Source organism: Barbus barbus (genome assembly GCF_936440315.1).
Source record: "Barbus barbus genome assembly, chromosome: 16".
Classification (NCBI taxonomy): domain Eukaryota; kingdom Metazoa; phylum Chordata; class Actinopteri; order Cypriniformes; family Cyprinidae; genus Barbus; species Barbus barbus.
The window spans coordinates 29,212,599-29,235,751 of NC_136744.1; the positions used below are offsets into that span (position 1 = coordinate 29,212,599).

Here is a 23,153-nt window from a genome sequence, read left to right on the forward strand (position 1 = left end):
TTTTGTATTTATTTTGTATTTCTTAATGTATTAATAGAAGTATAAATAAAGAAGCATTTGTTTATTTAAAAATATTTATCAAATAAATAAATTATTTAATATTAATAATATTTAATGTAATAAATTATTTCAAATTTTAGTAAATAGTGTTGTCCATCTGACATAAATTGTTTTGCGTTTTTATAAATGAATTCATAAGTAATGTGTTCAGGCAGAGTAATTGGTAATTTACTAATTTAATAAAAGTAATTAGTACTTGATTTTAAGATGTTTAGATTTTCTTTCTCTTTAGCGCTGCACACTTTTAGCAGATTGACAAAAACTATAAACATCTGCAGATGTGAGCCATATTTTATTACCAGACTTTGTTGAATTCTTATTAATATCCAATGTTTTTCTATAATCAATCCAATTAAGGCTGGCAGTTTTTTTAACGTGCCCTCAAACGTGGCGACTTTGATCACAGCTGGAGGTGTTTTAATCCATCTCTTCATTAGTGCAGTGCAACGAAAGATGTATATCCCCGAAAAAAATCTTTTCATCCTCCTCATTTGCCTGATTGAAGTCATTTTGGCTGTTGCCATGAGTCTGAGCTTCAGCCGATCTCGTCCGCAGGTGTCAGTTTCCTGAGCTCCATGAGCGCTCGGCTGAAGCCCAGGGCATGCTGGGAGATGGGGAGATGCTGCGGGAGAGAGAGCCGACGCTGGAGAGGACCCGCTCTGCAGGTGCCATTCACACATCCACAGCTTCACGCCGATCATTGCCACCGCTGGAGCTCAGACAGACATTAGCCACTGGACTGAGAGGATACTGCTGATTATTATACCGTAACATGTTAGAAAAAGAGCCTGCGTGATTAATCTAAATAAATCCACATTTGAAAACAGCACAAACTCATAAAAAATAGAAACTTGATGGTTTAACATTTAAAAATGAAGAAATTAAGACAGCCATAAACATTAACAATTTGTATTTAATTGTAATTTTACAATTGTACTGTACAATACAATAATAATAATAATACAAAATATTTTTTTATTAAATACTTGTTTTTATTTGACAATAAATAGTAATATTTATTATTTTGTTAAATATTTTATCTATTATTATTATTATTATTAATTCTGTTGTCCAATTAATATATAAATATAATCACAATATATTTGGCCATATTGTGTAACCCTACATACAAAAAAAACTTGTAGCTTTTACTTGATTTTTTTTTTTTTTTTTACAGTGAATAGTAGGCTAATATTTTTTACTTAATATTTTCATCTTGTAGTAGTAGTAGTATAAAAAAAAATCTTATTATTATTATTATTTTACTTTATTTTTTACATTGTCGTATTAATATAGAATAACAATTTTGGGGACAAATTGTGCAGCCCTACAAACAAGCACATCAGACCTGAAGTTTTTTTTTTTTGCATTTTAAAATACAAATGCAATTTTTATCAGAAAAATCTCAGATAATTTTTTTTTTTTCATGCAGCCCTAGTTATTGTAGTCAGTCTGGTTTTTATAATATTGTAGGTGATTAATAGCTGGTCTAAGGAAGTCTACAGCCTTAAGACTAGACCAGTTTGCACCATCTAAAGACTAGTTTGGACCAGCTAGAAACCATGTTAGACAGGCAGATGTTCTGGGAATCTCCATGTTTATCCTTCAGTCTGTTTCTTCACAGAGGCGAAGTGGCACGTCCCTTCCACCAAGATCCTCAATTCCTTGAAGGAAAGAGGCAAGGATTCACCAAACAAGTTGACGCGGGTAAGACTATTCCCACTCAACACTCCTGTAGAGTAGAAGTGATGCCAAGAAACATACATAAGCCTAACCATAAAATGACGTTAAAGCAGTGATTTCCAAGCATTTTAACTCCAAGGCCCTCAAGTGTCCTCTGGCACATCTGCTGTAATGAAAGTGTTTTTTTTTTTTTTTTTTTTTTTATAATAGAAACCAGGAGTATCTATAGATTAAAATAGAATAATTTGTAAATAATATTTTACTTAGAATTGCTTATTATAGTTAACTAAACCTTTAACCAAAACAATAAATGAAATAAAATAAAAGTAAAATAATGTAAAATATTAAAACAAAAGAAAAAAAAATCTAAAATTTTTATTTCAGCTAGTTGCCAAGACAATACTTCAGTTTTGTAGTCAGTTAGTTTAACTTGCAGTACTAAAATAATGCAAACTAAATCTGAAATAAAAAAATAGAATAAAAATAGCCTGTGACAAAGACAGCAAAATTGCTAAAATTTGAAGTAAAATTAAAATAAAAATTTGGAAATACAAAAATAAAAACTAAATATTCAAATCTGAAAATAATTAGAAAGCATTATCTTGATTATACTCTTTATAAAAACTGCCCATGCCTTTTTAAGATTTTATTAATTTACATGATTTACATGTCCTCATTTTTATTTGGCTGCCTTATGTTTTCCCGTGGAAAGAAAGTCGGTTGTTAAGAGGGTTAATTCACAAAAAGTATTTTTGTTTTTAGCTGTTTTAGCTCATTTTAATTCTTGTTTTTTTTTATTATTATAAATCGTTGGTTGAGGAAATCTGCCGGAAAATCATTATGAAATAAGACATTTGATAAGACATTTATAGACATTAAATAAATTAAAAAACTAATAAAAATGATAAACACAACAAAAATTGCTAAAACTTTAACTAAAAGTGAAATGATGACGGAAAATACAAAAATAAACAAATTCAAATATATATATATATATATATATATATATATATATATATATATAGTGTACTAAAGTATACTGGAATGACATTGCTCAGAATTTCTACCTGATAAAATATTATTATAAGTAGAAAATATTATCATAATTATTGGCATAAATAGAAAAATTAGCATTCATTACTAGAATTATAACTAGTACTTCCATACTAGAAATCACTTTGTTTTTTTAAATTAGGCTGCCTCATATATCCAGATTTTCCAAGGCTGAGGAAAGAAAAAAAAAAAGTTCATATTCACTTAAAAATTGTAATGCTTGTTTTGTATTGTATAAATCATTGGTTGCGGACCACTGCCATAAAAATCAATATGAAATAATAGATTGATGAGAATCTTATTAAAGCCACAATTCAAAGCCTTAAAGGTGCCATAGAATGAAAAACTGTCTTTACTTTGGCATAGTTGAATAATAAGTGTTTTCTGTACATGGAAATGACAGTGAGCCTCAAACACTATTGTTTCCTCCTCCTTATGCAAATCTAGTGAATAAAAAAGACCACTGAAAAATAGGCGAATCAAAACATAACACCGACTGTTACGTAACAGTGACGATCACTAATAGTTACGCCTCCAACATTTGCATAAACCCGCCCATGTTCTAGGCCAGCCGCCAGCCGAACCATCAGCAGTTCTGGAGGTATTGTGAAGAAACAAGCGAGGACAACAGCGAAAATGGCAGATCATGGAAATAAATGTTATGTTCCAGGCTGTGCAGGGGATGTGAAGTGCAGGGATTGGTTGGTGTCTGTATTCAGAAAGACACGGAGAGCAAATAACGCATTCTAATAAAATAACGCGAGCCACTAAAGGGACATGGTTAGCTCGTTGCTAGCGTTAGCCTGTTACATTACAGTACATAAGATTTCACTTACCACATAAACAGAGTAATGAGAGATGACCGAGGATGATGGTGAATGATTTACAGATCCTGAGCACCACTGACAAGCATCCGATCTTGTAAAATATGTGGTAAGTACTGCCGCTCCATAGTATAAACAGAGTCTGTGCGATCGCGAATCTCGAAAGTGAAACTAAAGCGTGATCGACCGATCGTTCAAAAGCAGTTTCAATGCCTCGCGTATTAATAACGGCCTGATGCCCACATTTTAGATACATTATAATTACCCAACGATATAACTGCGAGAGAAAGTATTTAAATATATATTTTCCTTCCTGTGTTTCCTTCTTGCTGTTAGTTACTGAAATGAGCCGCACTGTGAAACAGCCAATCAGAGCAGAGCTCATTATTATTCATGACCGAGCCAAATAAGCCAATAACAGACCGTTTCATTCTGGGGAGAAATCATAGGGTTGTAAATGGACATGTAAAACTGTTTCTGGAGATTTTTTGCCCTTACCTAAGCTACATACCTTCTATGTAGACATCAGAGAACAATTTAAAATATTGTATCAATGCATTCTATGGCACCTTTACAATCGTATTGTTTGACAGTAATTTTGGACCAAGTATGTTGATTCAGAAGCATGTCCTATTTTGCAAAGTCTTGCTTGTCCTACAAACAGCCATATAGGAGGTTATGAGGTCCAGTTCATTTACAGGACAGAAGAGCGCTGACAAAATAAACCATGTGCTTTATTTATAATTCAGCTGGTTAGTGGCTGGCCAGCAGGAGGCATTTGTTTATATATGTAACTGTATGTTTATAAATCTAATTCATAATACAAGAATTCCCTACTTTGTCAGAATGTGTTTTAATGTGGTGAGCCTGATTTACACTTCATATATGAAGCATATAATGGAAATATGGGCTTCCTCTGCTTGGGAAAGTTCTCCGACTCGTCTTTAGGGTGTTGCTGCGTTCACTGAAAGCCTTGATATGACAAACACACAGACGGAGACGCATGAGCCTGCTAGTGCTGCTGTCAGTGTGCATGTGCGTCAGTGTGATGAATGAATGCCGATAAGGTCAGTCTGCCCTTGGTGCTGTTATCAGGATGTGCTCGCGTCCGTCTGACTCTCTCTCACCTTCAATGTGAGTTTTACCCAATATCTCACACTGCATGTTCCTGTAATAGCATCTGACCACCACATCCAGCTGAAAGTGAATTACAGTCATTTAGCGCAGAAACAACAAGCTCCTGTACTGTAGATATAAGCTCTCTTCCAAACCTAGTGAGCGTCATTTCTCAAATAATCTTCATACTGTAAGTGACCGAAGTGAAATTTACATTTGTAGAATCTCCACTAATGAGTCTGGCTTTAGTTAACAGAGATGCTCTAATAAGCAAAAAAAATAATAAAAATAGATCTAGTGCACAAAAATATTCAGTAAAATATTGATACTTTTCAGTATGGAATGAAATACTGTAATGAAATAAATATATAAAATAAAAATATCTTCCTTTTTTTCTTTTTTTTAAATCTATATTTGATCAGTAATGAATAATATATTGTAATAAAATACGTAAATAATTTTTAAAAAATAAATATATACCGTTTATAAATATTAATATATAATAAAATATTATTAATATATAATGCAATTCATATTTGTAATGAAATTTGGGACGGATGCATTTAATGATACCTAAAAAATGAAATATCTGTGAAAGCGTCATGATTTTGTTGCAGTCTTTGCGCTTGCATTTGCATTTACTTCAGCATAATTACCCTTTCGCTAAGCCCCACCTTAAAAATGTTACTGACCAATCATGACTTAGAATCTGTTGTCGACTGCCAAGAAAGATTTTCTTTTTTCATTTGAGTTTATGGGGGATAATTTTATAGAGATTATCCAAATATACTGTAAAATGTTGTCAGTTCACGTTTAATAGTTAGACTTTTTTTTCCTTTTTGCAATTAAGCCACGTGTCATCCTCGTTCCCGAATGAAAACATATATTATTAGTAAGATCATCTTCATTTGCTCCAAGGTAAATGAATGTTAATTACTTTGTTTCACATGCACTAATGTTATCACTTCTTTTAAATGAGGCTTTTCTCTTTCAGTGACTATGAAAGAGCATTTGCCTCCATTCTGATGTGCAAACACTGCAGTTTTTAATCACATTACTTCGTAATTGAACAATTTCCATTGAAGAAATCAGCAGATATTGTCTTAATTCATTCCAGCCCATGTTAAGTATCATATCCAAAACTAAAAATCCTGCTGTTGAAATTAACTTAAATTCATTGCTATGTTTAATGATTTTCTCAGTTGCTCTGAATGCTTTAAGATCCTGAGGATGTTTAATCTACAGAATATGATTTGTATGTCTATAATGAAGAGCTATAGGCAGTTTGTATCTGTACAGCATTTTAACAAATATGGCAAACCATGAAAGATTAAAGTACGGTCTCATTATCCACGTTAAGTGAAGTGAGTTTTGCAGCTGCATTAATGAGTGTGTTGTTGGATCATTTGACGGCAGTCTGTATAAAAGCAGGTTTAATGTCAGGATCAGTCTCTTAATTATGTTTGTTATTGTGTGTTTGCCTTCTACCATCTTTATCAATAACTTACAAACCTTTTCAGCTCTGAATGGTCTCTAATGTCTGTTGCATTGTGTAAAATGCTGTTGTCTGTATCCGCTGGGAGATGTACATGGCTCTGCTCGCTTGATTTATTACGCCTATTGTCTGCGCACTAATTAATGAATACAGCTCATATTTGCATACATTACCAGTCACAGAATTATTCATTAGCTCACAGTAATTAGTTTTGCGGGTCTTTGCCGTGTGCAGCGGTACATTTAAATTGGCATGATATTAGTTTGGACTAAAGGCGGCGTCACATGACAGAATATGACAGCAGATACGGCCTGTTTTCCATCTGCTAATTAGAATTATAGATCATAAAATATGCAAGCATGCACAAAATGTCATGTAGACAATGGGATGATATGTATTCTGTGTTGCAATATGAGCTACTTTTCTGTTTCCTTTTGTATAATATTTAAATCCACATCTAAACGGTTAGTGCATGTGCTTTGAAATATTGAGCTTTGGTACTTATGCTGGCAGTGTAACTTTTATCTCATACATATATATTTTTATTTTATTTATGTATTTTTTGTTACATTTATTTTTATATTGTTAGTATTATTATTTACCTTTTTTTAAGTATTCATATATATATATATATATATATATATGTATATATATATATGTATATATACACTCACAGGCCACTTTATTAGGTACACCTGTTCAATTGCTTGGTAACAAATTGCTAATCAGCCAATCACATGGCAGCAACTCAATGCATTTAGGCATCTAGATGTGGTGAAGATGACTTGCTGAAGTTCAAACTGAGCATCAGAATGGGGAAGAAAGGGGATTTAAGTGACTTTGAGCGTGGAATGGTTGTTGGTGCCAGACGGGCTGGTCTGAGTTTTTCAAAAACTGCTGATCTACTGGGATTTTGACGCACAACCATTTCTAGGGTTTACAGAGAATGGTCTGAAAAAGAGAAAATATCCAGTGAGCGGCAGTTGTGTGGACGAAAATGCCTTGTTGATGTCAGAGGTCAGAGGAAAATGGGCAGATTGGTTAGAGATGATAGAAAGGGAACAGTAACTCAAATAACCACTCGTTACAACCATGGTATGCAGAATACCATCTCTGAACGCACAACACGTCGAACCCTGAAGCAGATGGGCTACAGCAGCAGAAGACCACACCGGGTGCCGCTCCTGTCAGCTAAGAACAGGAAACAGAGGCTACAATTCACACAGGCTCACCAAAATTGGACAATAGAAGATTGGAAAAACGTTGCCTGGTCTGATGAGTCTCTATTTCTGTTGCTACATTCAGATGGTAGGGTCAGAATTTGGTGTAAAGAACATGAAAGCATGGATCCATCCTGCCTTGTTTCAACGGTTCAGGCTGGTGGTGGTGGTGTAATGGTGTGGGGGGTATTTTCTTGGCACACTTTGGGCCCCTTAGTACCAATTGAGCATCGTTTAAATGCCACGGCCTACCTGAGTATTGTTGCTGACCTTTGGGATGTGGTGGAATGGGAGATTCGCATCATGGATGTGCAGTCGCCAAATCTGCAGCAATGCTTCCAACACCTTGTTGAATCTGTGCCACGAAGAATTAAGGCAGTTCTGAAGGCAAAAGGGGGTCCAACCTGTTACTAGCAAGGTGTACCTAATAAAGTGGATATATATATATCACACACACACACAGTATATACAGTTGCCAGTTGCTAGAGTATTATTGTTTTTGATGTATTATTGTGTTATTAATGTTTCCTTATGTTTTTCTGTCATCCTCCAGCAGGGCGGCGATAAGAACTCCAGCCACTCCAGCAGTAACACTCTGTCCAGCAACGCCTCCAGCAGTAACAGTGATGAGAAGCACTTTGGCTCTGGGGACCTGATGGATCCAGAGATGCTGGGTCTCACCTACATTAAAGGAGCCTCCACAGACAGCGGCATTGACACCGCGCCCTGTAGCATGACCCCGGGGGCCGCCGGTGCATCTGTTTCCCGTGTCATGCTCCAGGGCCGCGGGGTGTCTGATCCGGGACATCCGTGGACACCGGAGCTGGCGGAAGAAGGGTCTACGGAGGAGAACCACGGCAGGTTGTACCTTCCCCAGAGCTACGCTGCGGCTCTGGCCGCCGGACACGCACCCGTGGACGGGAGTATGGGAGACCTGAGCGAGATCTCATCTCATTCTAGGTGAGCAAAAGAGAGAGAGCTGATGCTTATGAGAGTATAAATAGGTAAGATTTGTATCTTGAGGCTGAATGGATCGAGCATTTCTTGGTTGATTATGTACAGATAATGTTTTTGCCAACATCATTGATTGGCCTGCTGGCTGGATTTCCACCGTGGAATGCTAACAGCAGAATATGTGCACTTCCCACTCTGCCATCAGTTATTTTTTATAAATATGTGCATATTCTTCCAGTTACACATAAACAAACACATTTAATTGGTTGCAGCTGTTTAAGTGTTTAAGTATTTTGCCCATTTTGATGTTACATATCCAGCTGTGTGTATTCACTTGGAGAAAGAGGAATGTTGCTTTTTAGTAACAGGTCTGTAGGCATTTTACATCTAAATTAGTAACATTGACTTGTGTCCTCATTTTGAAGATACTAAAAGCTTAACAAGTTCAGACGTTTGAGGTCGTTCAGATCTTTTTTGAAGGAAGATTCCTCTGCTCAGCTAGGCTGCATTTATTTGATAAAAAATACAGTAAAAACATTAATATTGTGCAATATTATTACAGTTCCAAAGAGCTGTTTTCTATCTTAATATATTGTAAAATGTCATTTATTATTATGATCAAAGCTGAAATTTCAGCATCATTACTCCAGTCTTCAGTGTCACGTGATCCTTCAGAAATCATTCTAATATGATGATTTGCTGCTCAAGAAATATGTTGTGTAATTTAAAGTTGTGTAATTGAGATTACGATATTGCACTTAAATGTAGACATATAGGGTTATTTTCCATCCATACAGTGAAACTGCTTTGTATTGCACTGCAGAGCAATTCAGGAAAATCGTTAGCAAAATTGTCAAATTACCATCTATTATGTTCAGAGTGTTTTTATGTTCTTCAGAACCAGCTGCATAAGAGAGGTTTCAAAAGTACCCAACTATAAGGAGTATTATTAGAGTTTCTTATGTAAACTGAACACTTGTAAGCATAGACTGTTACATAAAAGGCAGAAAAATGGTAAGAAGTCTCTTTGAGATAGACCGGAGAGAATGGCAGCTGTCGTGTTGTAGAAAGGTCAGGGTCCTGCTCATAGGCATGTTGTCAGTTCTGATGTGTGTGTGTTTTTGAGTGCATGTTTGTCTTGTGAATACATTTCAAAAGATGCCCGAACAGAGCGCTGTCAATGCAAATTCACCCACTGTTTCCTAAACGGAAGCCCAAGGGATCGTTCATAGGACCCGGCTGCATTGTATCGCTATTGATCTAGTTACTTTAAAGTGCCCCTATTGTGCAATTTTTAAGGTTCCTAATATTGTTTTGGAGTCTCCTACAATAGCTTTAAATGCATGCAAGGTCAAAAAAACATTTTCACTTTCTCAAAATATGCATTTAATATCCACAATTTCCAATGATTCTCAAACGATTCGTTTGAAGCCGTTCTAAGATTCAAGTCTCTCTAAACCCCTCCTTCGATGAGCCTACTCTGCTCTGATTGGTCAGATGGCCCAGTCTGTTGTTATTGGTCTACCGCATACAGCACATGTTGGAAACGATATGCCCATTGCCATGGTTCCATAATTTTCAGAATCAGAATCAGAATGAGCTTTATTGGCCAGGTATGTTTACACATACGAGGAATCTGTTATAGTGACAGAAGCTCCACAGTGCAACAGAGAGACAGCAACAGGACAGGACACAGATAATAAAATAATAATATACAAATATGCAATGTACAAAATAGCAAAAACACAATATATAATATAGACAATTGTGTGTGTACATGTGTGATATGTGCAAATTTGAAATGAAAAACATAAGTATGTGTGGTGAATAAATAATGTTTAATAGAGTTGTGTGTTTCACGTTTAGTGTCAAGTGTTCATGAGATGGATTGGCTGAGGGAAGAAACTGTTTCTGTGTCTGGTCGTTCTGGTTCTCAGAAATTTTAACGCTCGATAGAAAATATATACATCTATTATTTATCATACTTACAGGTTGTGACTGAGTGGAGCCAGCTGGTCCAAATAAACTAGGTACTGAGCCATCTTTCAAGAGCAAGCATTTTGTAAATCATGCATTGAACTCCCCAAGATTAGAGAAGCAGGCGTCAGTAAAATGACGGGAACACAAAAAAGATTTTAACCACTGATTCTTTCATAAGTGCAAATAAAATGAATTTACTTTCACAGCGTAGGACGTGTCTTCTCGACATGATGTTAACCACATAAACAAGCTACAGTGTTTGAGGGTGGATCAAGTTGTTCGCAGCCGCCCAATGTAGAACATAGGCGGTCATTATGCAAATGCCTTACCCCATCACGGAAGTGGGATTGTTCGAATCTTTCTTTTGGGAGACAACAACTTTATTTATCGTGGACTTTCGGCTTTTATAACTTTGCAGATTGTTTATATTCACATACAGCTACATTAAACATTACATGAAAGGCAATATTCGAAATGGCACAATAGGGGCACTTTAAAGGTGTTTTCAGACCTGTTGATCATTTGCTTTGCTCCAAAACAGGGACTTACATTGTTACAATGTTGCATTTTGTTCTTGGTTCGGTTTGCTTTTACAGGACAACATTGTAAGGCATACCAAAATGTGTTTATGCAAGTCACGTGTGAGTAAAACTGCATTCTAGAGCTGCACGATTCTGGATAAACTGAGAATCACGATTTTTCTGTTTCAAATAGAGATCACGATTCTGAACTAAGCAAAATAACGTAATTTACTAGAGGCTGTGACAAAATATTAATTGCCTCATTCTATTAAAAATGTTTTAACTAATTTGAATGAATCATTTAAAGAATGAATGATGAATGATGCAGTGACTCACTTTTTTCTATTACTGAATGAATCAGTGTTTCTGAACAAATCTCATGAATGAATGATTCAATGACAAATAAAAAAAATGTATCAGCCATTTGTCCTCTCCTAGTGGCGAAACAATGTAATCAATGTTGTAATCAACAAACGTTATTTGAAGCGCCATTTTGAAGTGAAAATTACTTTCAAAAGAAGATTTGCTCCGTTTTGATCGCTACCATAGACATCAGTGTTTATATCCGAACTATAAAGGTTTAATCGTTGTCATTTAGAAATAAGATCGTGTGGGTGTTTGAAACGAGATCACAATCTTTTAACAATTAATCATGCAGCTCTACTGCACTCTCATCGGCCCTCTCCTGTTTATGTTCACTCGTTCAGTTCTGACCCTGAAATGAACCAGGTGTGAAAACTCCCTAAAAATGCCACTGGGAACATTTGTAAAGTATTTCCCTTCTTTATCTAACCACCATCTCATGTGCACTGGCCAGTGGCTCCCACCACTCAGGCAGCCCCTTACTCCATAGCTTCAAGCACATGTCCTCTCCAGAACCTTCCAGATCCCAGGCAGTCCTCCACAGTAGCCAGGAGCCAGGGCCCAGCTCTGATGCGCACACACAAAGCTGTGGAAGGTCCAATGACAAATCGATCCCGGACGAGCCCCCAATTCAATCCAAGTGTGAGTGTGTGAAATGGGATGCAGCTGCTGGTATGATTGCTTTTATTTGGGAGTTAATTGTTTGGGCCACTAAAAGCAACATTAAGACGCTTCATATGAGAGTTATTTAATTTAATTTACCATTTGCCATTACCACATACTCAGGACCTCAAAATCTCTAGAGCGTGTAAAGCACTCAAGTAAAACAATGTCTAAAAAGAGTTGTATTGTAATATCCTAATACAAACAATTATGTTGGGCCTTAGATTAGATTTGATTAAATTTAATCTTGCCCTCCAAGCTTGTGCCAGTGTGACTCATTAAGCGTCTGGTTTAAAAGGCCAGGAGAGGTCAATCTATTCCGAGGCTGAATTTAGCCAGTGGCGAAGGTCTCTCACTTCTTTTTATCCAATTAAACTCTCCGCTGGCACAATCATCAGCCAATTCCAGTTTTCAAGGACGAAAAACTGTCTGCAATAGATTACATATCAAAGTAAATTTTTCCTCTATCGATCCGAGTATCACCAAGGCCTGGAAAGAACCATCAGTAGATTAACAGGACTTGATCGATGTGAGTTCTGTGCGAAATCAGCTCTGTAAATGTGCAGATGTAATATACTTGGCATGTGTCTCTTCTCATTATTGATCTGTATGCTGATGTCTGATCCCTGTGGACTTTACTGTTCCACACAGAAGATCGGTGTTGCCCATTGGACTCTGAAAGTATCCTGGAGGGATTGAGCCGCCTCTGCTTTTCCTTTTATATTCTAGCTCTGCTTCTAGAGAGTCATGGTGTAGATCTTTTTAGATCTTTTTAGTTCTAGATCATGATGATGTCAGTGAGAAAAAGACTGGTATTCAATTATGTTGGTTGAATTTAGGTAAATTTGGCCACTTTCGACATTGATATGATGGTCAAAAGGGGGCCCAATTTACCTTCTATCTATCTGTCTGTCTGTCTGTCTGTCATTCTGTTGATCTGTCTATCTATCTATCTATCTATCTATCTATCTATCTATCTATCTATCTATCTATCTATCTATCTGTTGTTCTATATTAATTTAATCAAATTTCTGTTTAGTTACAAATTGCAGTTATATGAATTTGAATATCAGTTTATTTTAATTATACTTTCTTACATTGAAATTCAAATGTCACATTTTGTTTGCTGCCTCAGTTCAATAAATAATGCTTTTGCCACAAGCTCAGTTTGGGTTCGTCTGTAATTATTATGATTGGACTTATTTGACAGCAGTAGATGTCTCTGTTTTGTCCACATTTAGAGAGCAAGTGTGTAATTGTGCTCTGAATGAAACTCTCTCAGGTCCATCTCTTCACTAATGTCTTTTGTTCAGTCAAAGTTTCCAGTTAAACTCTTCTTAGATTGATGGTGCGGCTGAGCTGCTTTTCCCCAGCTGTTATGAAAGAGACCGTGTAATGCAGTTAGCACCTCTTTTCCTTGTTTATTCCACCTCAGCCTTTATTTCACGTTACGTAACCCAGCCTCTAGACAAATCATCCAATATCGCTCGCATTTATTGTGCCTGCTAATGATGCTTTTTTCCCCGTTTGCAGTGCCGCTTGACACTGTAAACTGCAGCTGCTAACTTTCTTCTCTGTTTCTTCTACTTTCCTCGGCTTCTTTTGCTCAGTGGAGCCGAGAGCTTGTTGTCTTTCCTTCTGAAGGCTCTAGCCGAGCGGTCAAGGTACATACGCACACCCCCACTGTGTATGTTTGTGCTCACGCTGTTAGTGAACTTTCCTCTCGAACCCTGACCTTTCTGTTCTCCTCACTGAGTGTAAATGTCTGGAGTTGAAATCCTCCCCGCTGTGCTGCACCGACCCTCCTCTCCTCGCTCACCTCGACAGTTTCTGTCAGACTCAGACATAGCCTGTAGTGCTCGTATCAACAGTTGCTCATAGACACATACACCAGTAAAGGCCAATGGGTCACTAAGTGTGTTAAATCCACGGCGCTAGTGCCAGACAGCTGTGATGACATTGTCCAGCGCCTGCGGGCTTTCGGTGAGTTTTAGTACATCCTCTTCACCATTGCGCTTCTTTGGATTTTTGCTGCATTGCTCAGTTGTTATTTTTATGCAAGACTAAAAACATAAAAGACAGCACAGGTCTGAATGTGACCTTCTCACAATATTAATTAACTGACCTTCAGTATTTACACACTCGCTGAGTATTTTTTAACTCTGCTGCATCTTGTATATTAGTAACCTTTACATTTCGTCTATTATTTACAAGGACATTTTAGAAATGAAGCTGTGCATGGAAATGTCTGTCATTGTTTCCCTGTGGACATCTGTCAGCCTGAGGCTGAGCCTGATTCTGGGTTTGTAATAGAGTGTTGAATACAGCAGGATTAACTATAATATGTAATTTTTGGTATGTATTATACTATTTACATTACTTTTGTAATTATTTGCATTTTATTATTGTTTTCATTATTTAATTTCATATATATATATATATATATATATATATACACACACACATAAAAATATACGTACAAAATTATTATATATTAATTTTATTATTATTATTTACTTAATGAATTTAAGTTTTAATTGTTTCATTTACTATTTATTTAAAAAAAATTCTAGTATTTCCCTAGTATTGTACTGTTCTTGTACTGCATAATTTATTAGCATTTGCTTTTTATTTGTAATGGCTTGTTTTGTTTATTTATTTTTATTTTTGCTCCAGGACAAGGCATGATTTAATTTTCTGCAAATTGCTAGGGATTGCTACTGTAGATCAATGTCAATGTCTTGCTCCAGATGCTGTCAACAGAGTTGAACTTGTATTAAATATGTGATTTCTTCTGTAGTTCTTCTTAGTTTTAGCTTGTGTGTGTATTTGTGTGTGCAAGCTGTCTGACAGCTATATAGCACGCTGCCAAGTGAGTCACACACACACATAAACACTGGGTGAGCTGCACACAGCAGCATCAAGGTCACATCACCCCGTCACCATCTCTCCTCTTCACCCGCTGAAAGGATGTGTGACAAACGCTCGTGTGAATGGTTAGCATTAGCTCGTAGTGTAGTGTTCAGTGTGATACTGTGATTATCATGACTTTACACTGACCTGCAGCATCTACACCTCTTCTGTCCTGCTTCACACGTGCTGCAACAGAGCCTCCATCCTCAGTGTTTGACCCTGCTCTTCCCTCACTCCTGAACTGCATTTTTCTTTTTCCTTTTAGTTTATTTAATTTATTTAACAGGGACAATGCACAACAGAAGTGTTGTGCCAGAGTTAGCTACCCTGGGCAGGATGTTGTTTCAAAATTACAATATTCAGTCATAAACAATACAACACATACAATATCACATCACATTTCATAAAATCAAAAAGTCAGGTCAATGATCACATTTTTGATTTTCCTTAAGCCATACTTTAAGCGTAGTTTTAAAAATACTAAATGGTGTAGATATAAACCAGTATTAAATTCCATCTTTCTGCTGCTGTAACTGAAAAAGCTGATTGTTTTCTTATATTTATACTTATATATTACTTATAACAATCACCTCTAACTGATTACCTAGTCTGTCTAATATTGTCCTTACAGAAAGTCACACAATGTTTAAGAGGTGGTGGTGCAAGATCATGAAGTGGTTTATACATCAAACACACCTGAGCAAAAAAAAAACTAAATTTCAAACGTCAATAATTTATAATTTTTAATAATATTGCAGTGATGATAACTCATTGGCTTTTTTGTTAAGGTTTTCACAGCTTGTTTATAAATAGTATGTAATGTTTTTAAATTTATAAATAAAAATGTTTATGTAGTTATGCTTGTATGGGACCAACTTGTAGCACAATAATATAAATGAGGGAGAATCATTATATGCATAAAGAGTTTAGCAGCAGCCAATAGCAGGTAATTAGTGCCTAATATTCCTGAAGATCATCAAGCCTGCTCTAGCATATTCAGAGATCTTTTCAATATGATTTTTAAAATTGAAATTAGAATCCATAATCATACCCAAATATTTAAAATCTACTTTGACTAAAAAACCAAGGCAATGCTCATCAGCTCTCTTGATTATGATTAACTCTGTAACCCGTGTGCGGCTCTGTGTGTCCCGCAGGCAGCTGTACGCCGCAGAGCCGTCCTGTCAGCTGCAGGACAGAGGACGGGACAAGCTGAAGGACGGAGGTCTGCAGCCCAACATGTCTAAAGAGGAGTACATGAAGATGATGCTGCCTGAAAGCCCTCCTGGAGAGAGTGGCCACAGGAAGGTATGTGTGTGCTCACGCAGAGTAGTGTTATATTACACATACTATAGTACATATCTTCACTAAAAACAGATACTATGGTCATTTCAAACATACTATGGTACTAAAATTCATCTGAATGCATGCTACTCCAAGAATAGCATGGTAGTATGTTTGGACTTCTTTGGAAAGTGCTTTCAGACCAAGGTACTATGGTAATACCATGTTTTTTGGACACGATACTGCACGAATACCATGTTTTTGTGACATTTGCCTTGATAATCATGTTTCTTACTGTAATAATATATATTTTTATCTGTGGTAATACACTGAGGGCTTTTGGCGTGTACCATGGTGATACCATGTTTTGTTTTTGTTTTAAAAATGGACCATGGTAATACCGTATTGTTTTAGATATTTACTTTGTTTGTACTGTGTTTTTTGGCATGTAACATGGTAATACCATGTTTTGTTTTGTTTTGTTGTTTTTTTATGGGGGGGGGGGGGGTGTTTTTGGAGATGATGGTAAAACTGTTTTTTAGACAAGTTCCATGCGTTCCATAGTAACACCATATTTTTTGGCATATCATGTTTTTAGACATAATACATTGTGCTTTAGACGCGATGACATGGTAATACCATGTTTTTTAGACAATTACCATGATAATACCATAGAGTTATGTACTTTGATGGTATGTTTTTCCAATTGGCAATATCATGTTTTGTTTCGTATTTTGAGAATGGAACATAGTAATACCATGTTTTTTTTTTTTTTGGAGACATACAATGGTAAAACTGTTTTAAGACAATTACCATGGTAATACCATAGTGTTTTAGATATGTACCTTGGTAGTGCTATGTTTTTGGACATGTTTTTTGGGAATTGACCATGATAATACCACGTTTTCTTGAGATATACAATGGTAAAAAATGTTAAGGCAAGTACCATAATAATACCATAATAGTGTATTTTAGATATGTAACTTGACAATACTGTGTTTTTGGACATTTAGCATGGTAATAACATGCATGTCATACCATAGTAATTCTTTAATTTTGTTTTTTACTTTAATACCATAGTTCAAAGGTAATACTTTTTATAGTTTTTTTTATATATATCTACCATAGTAATACAATGTTTTTTTTAAAGTACAACATCATTTTAGACATTTACCATAGTAATGTTTTTTAACAATTATTTGCAGTGTGTATCATGGTAATACCATGTTTTTAAAGATGTCTGATGCTAAAACTATGTTTTAGGTAATTGTAATAGTAATACCATGGTGTTTTAGATGTACCTTGACAGTACTGTTTTTGAACAATTACCATATTAATTGCATGTTTTTTGTCATACCATAGTAATGCGTAGATTTTTTTTCAACACCAATACCAGGGTTCACTGTGGTATACTGTGTTTTTTTTAGACATTTACTACAGTAATACCTTGTTTTTAACTCATAGCATCATAATATAATGTTTGTACTTTTTTTGACGTAGTAATAGTACCATAGCAATGTTTTTTAATTTAATACCATGGTTTTAAAGTAATACTTTAATTTTACAGTTTTTTAAATATTTCCAATGGTAAGACCACATTGGCATATTGATGTATCTTAGTAATAATGTTTTTATTATAATTTTTGGGCATGTACCATCAAAGTACCATGGTTGTCTTGGTAGTACCATGTAAATACTATAGTATGTGAATCTAGTAATTATTCAGTGTGGTGGTATTAATTTTACATGCACTTTCTGTTGTTAAACAATGCTTTTCCATTAGCTGTGATCAGTCTGTGAATGTGGGGTCACACTCTCTCTCACACACACACACACACACACACACTCACTCTGTAGTGCTGATAACCTCTGCGTGTGAAATGAATAAGGGCTGAACAGACATGTATGTGTTATCAGCCGGAGACATGAAAACATGCGTCTGGGTCCGGACAGATTCTGTTTGGCTGATCTGATTGCGAGCTCTCGCTGCATCTGCTTAGCCTTCATGTTGTGGATTAACGGGAGGAAGTTGTTGGAGGAGCGTCTGTTTCTCTGAAGTCTCCTCTGCTCCTGGAGACCGTCTTAATTTCGTTTGGAGTTCCTGCATCTCTCCCACCTCCCGTTATCTGCCGGGAAGGGCCGGAGTAGATGCACAATGCCCTATTTTTAGCGGTCTGTGTGGTGTTGCCGTGCCCTCAGAGGCAGACGGGTCATTGTGTCATTGTTTTAGGCACTTGTGTAAAAATGCTGTAAAATGAGGATGCTGTCAAAAATAATGTCATAAATAGATTTTCTTTATCAATGAACCTCTATTAACTAAATGAAATCAACATTTGGTGTGACCATCCTTGCGTTTAAAGCAGATTTTGCCCTCGGTGCACTTGAGCAGAGTTTCTCAGGAGCTTTGCAGGTAAGTTTCTTGAAGCGTCTTGGAGACGTTGCCAGTTCTTCTGGATTTAGTCTGTCTCAGTTTGTTCTGTTTCTTCATGTCATTCCAGACAGACTAGATGATGATCAGATCTCTGTGTGGAGCACTGGCTGTTGTGGAAGCAAGAATCTCACTGGACAATTAATGGCAAAATGAATATTTGGAAATGTAAACTGATATTTCCTGCTGACACACTACAGCAAAAGATAGAAATAACTTTAAACCATTTTTAGCTGCTGAAAATACCAGTGTTCTAATCATTTTGGCCACCTTTGTGTGTGTGTGTGTGTGTGTGTGTGTGTGTGTGTGTATGTATGTGTGTGTGTGTGTGTGTGTGTGTATATATATATATATATATATATGTATGTATATATATATGTATATACACACTCACCTAAAGGATTATTAGGAACACCATACTAATACTGTGTTTGACCCCCTTTCGCCTTCAGAACTGCCTTAATTCTACGTGGCATTGATTCAACAAGGTGCTGAAAGCATTCTTTAGAAATGTTGGCCCATATTGATAGGATAGCATCTTGCAGTTGATGGAGATTTGTGGGATGCACATCCAGGGCACGAAGCTCCCGTTCCACCACATCTCAAAGATGCTCTATTGGGTTGAGATCTGGTGACTGTGGGGGCCATTTTAGTACAGTGAACTCATTGTCATGTTCAAGAAACCAATTTGAAATGATTCGAGCTTTGTGACATGGTGCATTATCCTGCTGGAAGTAGCCATCAGAGGATGGGTATATGGTGGTCATAAAGGGATGGACATGGTCAGAAACAATGCTCAGGTAGGCCGTGGCATTTAAACGATGCCCAATTGGCACTAAGGGGCCTAAAGTGTGCCAAGAAAACATCCCCCACACCATTACACCACCACCTCCAGCCTGCACAGTGGTAACAAGGCATGATGGATCCATGTTCTCATTCTGTTTACGCCAAATTCTGACTCTACCATCTGAATGTCTCAACAGAAATCGAGACTCATCAGACCAGGCAACATTTTTCCAGTCTTCAACCGTCCAATTTTGGTGAGCTCGTGCAAATTGTAGCCTCTTTTTCCTATTTGTAGTGGAGATGAGTGGTACCCGGTGGGGTCTTCTGCTGTTGTAGCCCATCCGCCTCAAGGTTGTGCGTGTTGTGGCTTCACAAATGCTTTGCTGCATACCTCGGTTGTAACGAGTGGTTATTTCAGTCAAAGTTGCTCTTCTATCAGCTTGAATCAGTCGGCCCATTCTCCTCTGACCTCTAGCATCAACAAGGCATTTTCGCCCACAGGACTGCCGCATACTGGATGTTTTTCCCTTTTCACACCATTCTTTGTAAACCCTAGAAATGGTTGTGCGTGAAAATCCCAGTAACTGAGCAGATTGTGAAATACTCAGACCGGCCCGTCTGGCACCAACAACCATGCCACGCTCAAAATTGATTATTAAATGCGCGGAGGGGAAATTGTTGACGTTCCAGTCCGCTCACATACTCTGATCGGACACCGCCACACAAATGTGGCTTTTTGTTAATGACTGTCGCAGGATTTTACACAGAGTAACAGCTCACTACCAATGACAAAACAGTCAGTCACAGGCAATCCTGGTTGCATTTTTCATCAATGAATATCTTCCATTATCCTTCGACTATGTTCTGGCCCACCATCTAGTGCTGATTTTTTTTTTGGCCCGATGCCAAACTTACTTGCCGACCCCTGCTATACAACATTCAATAGCATTTCTCTACAAAACATATATAGGCCTATACATTTGTAAACATGTTTTATATGTTAGAATATATTAGAATGCTTCATTATGTAATATAACATAACATTAGTTTGTTTATTTTGTACATAGAAAAGCAACTGTTTCTGGACCATCACAGATTTTGTCAGACGCACCGGCGGAGGTTTTCTTGATTTAAAGGCCACACAGCCCCTCAGAGACAGACCTGCCATTGTGGAGCGCGAGCCGTAATGGAAAACACTGTCAATCTGTTTTTTCTTTCTCAGTGGAAATTCCAGCCTGAGAGCAGGAGTAGTGAGCGGTAAACCTGCTGTAGAGGAGCAGATCACGGATACAGGGAAGGTGGCGGCTCGATTTTTTTCAGACGAAATGGCAACATGGCAGAGTCTGGTCTGAACAAATTCCTATTTTCAGAACTTTCATGATTCGGTCCTATGGTTTTATTTGAACAGTCAAGTGATGATCATCACTCACTGGGATTCAGATGATAAAACTGATGAACTTAGGATCTTTATTCTGTTGTTCTTGTTGATTGTGCATCTCTGAAGTGTTTTTATCTGGTTATAGAGGGTCTCACTAATATATACATTACCAGTCAAAAATTAAAAAAAAAGTTTATAATTAGGCTTTTTTTAATTGTTGTTTTTGAAAGAAGTCTCTTCTGCTCACTATTTTTTTTAACAGAAATACAGTAAATATTGGGAAATATTTTTACAATTTTAAAATAACGGTTTGTATTTGAATATTATGTATTTTCAAATGTAATTTTAAATGTTCACAGCAGGGTTGTTATTGTTAACTAAAAGAAAACTATTGAAATTGTTTTGGTTAATTGAAATTGAATAAATTGAATTAAATTGAAAATTGTAATATTAGATGGAAAACTTGAAAATGTTGAAATGTTGTCTTGGCAACTAACTTTAAGTTTAGTTTGAAGGAAAAGAATTACCAACTGGTATGTAATGGAAATAAATAAACTAAAACTGAAATGAAAATAAATAAATTCTAAATGGTAATAACCAAAAAAAAAAAGACTAATAAAAAAAACATAAGATGGAAACTAAAAAATATAAAAATAAAAGCTATAACTAAAACTATAATACAATAACACTGGTTCATTAATGATCACGCAACATGCAGATAAATAAATCAAATATTTAATATTTATAACAAGTTTTTATTTTTAAAATACTTTTTGTAATTGTTCATTTTAGGATAAAATTATTTTATTTATTTATTAATATTAAAATAATTATTTATATTAATTGAGAGGTGCATTTGCACTATTAAAAATACATTTATCACATTACAGGACTATTTTTAATCTTGAAAAAATTTTTTATAATAATTGCGACTAAATATTTATTTATTTTTTAAGCATTAAATGAGGAACCCAAGAAACCAGAGACCAGGATATCAGATAATTTATCAAAAGCATTTTTTTTTTTTAATTCCAAATTTTTGGCTGGTAATGTATTCTGGTAACACCGTTTGCCTCGCTTTTTTTCCAGATGAGTTACAACAGTGATTTGTGTAATATCTCAGACGGTCTTTATTTGCAGTGACGTTACACATGAGCTGTACTAAAGCCCGCTCTCATTTTATTTTTATTGCGAGAGGACCAGACATGATCTAGTCTTATAAAGTTGTGTGTGAGGCCAGAGAGAGAGAGAGAGCTCATTGAGGCTGGTTCATGGTTGAGCGATGGGATTTGAGTGGGATCCTGGTCTAAAGGAAGTGAAAACAGAGGGCGGCTTTGAGCCCAGAGGCGTTTAGCTCCACTGAATCCCGTGTACCATGACGTCTGCTTTCCCTGCAGTGATGGCAATTCAGCAACCTGATGTTTTTGATCAAGTTTCAAATAGTGGAAGACGTATTGTGTGCTATAAATAAAATGAACAGGATCAAGCAGCTCCGCCTGGGAATGAACCAACTTCCTCTGCCTCATGCTCTGAATAGAAAACATATACAATGTATCTAAATAGCTTTGGCGCAATTTAGCCCATGGGTACATGTATAACTTTGACCTCATGCCCTTTGAGAGATATTTTTGATATGTAAGACTGTACAGTAAGTCTGTCCGAAACCTAGTGAGCTCCTTATCTAGGCGCCACCTTAAAGCAGTGTGTAATTAAGATCTTTAAATGTTTTAAAACAAGTCTCTTATGCTCACCAAGGGTGTGTTTATTTGTTAAAAAATACAGTAAAATTGTGCAATATTATTTCAATTTAATATACATTTTGTATGTGAATGAATTTCCAGCATCATTACTCCAGTCTTCGGTGTCACGATCCTTCAGAAATCATTATAATATACTGATTTGCTGCTCAAGAAACATTTCAGATTATCAATTTTGAAAACAGTTGTGCTGCTTCATATTTATGTGGAAACTGTGATGCATTTTATTTTTCAAGATTCTTCGATGAATATTTGAAATGCATTTTTGCAATATTTGAAATAGGAATCTTTAATAACATTGTAAATGCCTTTACTGTAACTTTTACAGTATCTTTATATGCATTATATTTAATGCATCTTTGCTAAATAAACATTTATTTACTTACCCCTCTCATCCAGCTGACCAAATACGACTCTTCTTTAGTCACAAGCGGAAGAACAGCAACACACTCTCTCCGTTCCTCAGCAGTGCAGATAAAGAGCAGGCTTTATTTATAACATCCTGCTGTTTAACGACACAAGACAGTGAGGATTTTCCATTCATTCAGTCCAAAACAAACCTACTGACCTTGTCCTGCTGGGAAAGATAGGAATACACTGGGATTATTCTGGGACTTTGATTGCACATATGTCTATGTGTTTGATTAGCAATAAAATAAATAAAAATGTCAATTT

General features: G+C 36.2%; 1 protein-coding gene across 2 annotated transcripts in view; it reads left to right on the forward strand.

Annotated features, from left to right (window-relative positions):
* The window catches only part of LOC306882768 (signal-induced proliferation-associated 1-like protein 2), a 156,953-nt gene that overhangs the window by 118,889 nt on the left and 14,911 nt on the right, over positions 1–23,153 (forward strand). The window contains exons 12-15 of one of the 2 annotated variants that reach the window (XM_079437641.1): positions 616–725; positions 1,685–1,767; positions 8,005–8,411; positions 16,003–16,153. In XM_079437641.1, coding sequence (XP_079293767.1) covers positions 616–725; positions 1,685–1,767; positions 8,005–8,411; positions 16,003–16,153 — 751 coding nt within the window. The remainder of the gene's footprint in view (positions 1–615; positions 726–1,684; positions 1,768–8,004; positions 8,412–16,002; positions 16,154–23,153) is intronic. The other variant, XM_079437642.1, reaches the window with a different exon arrangement.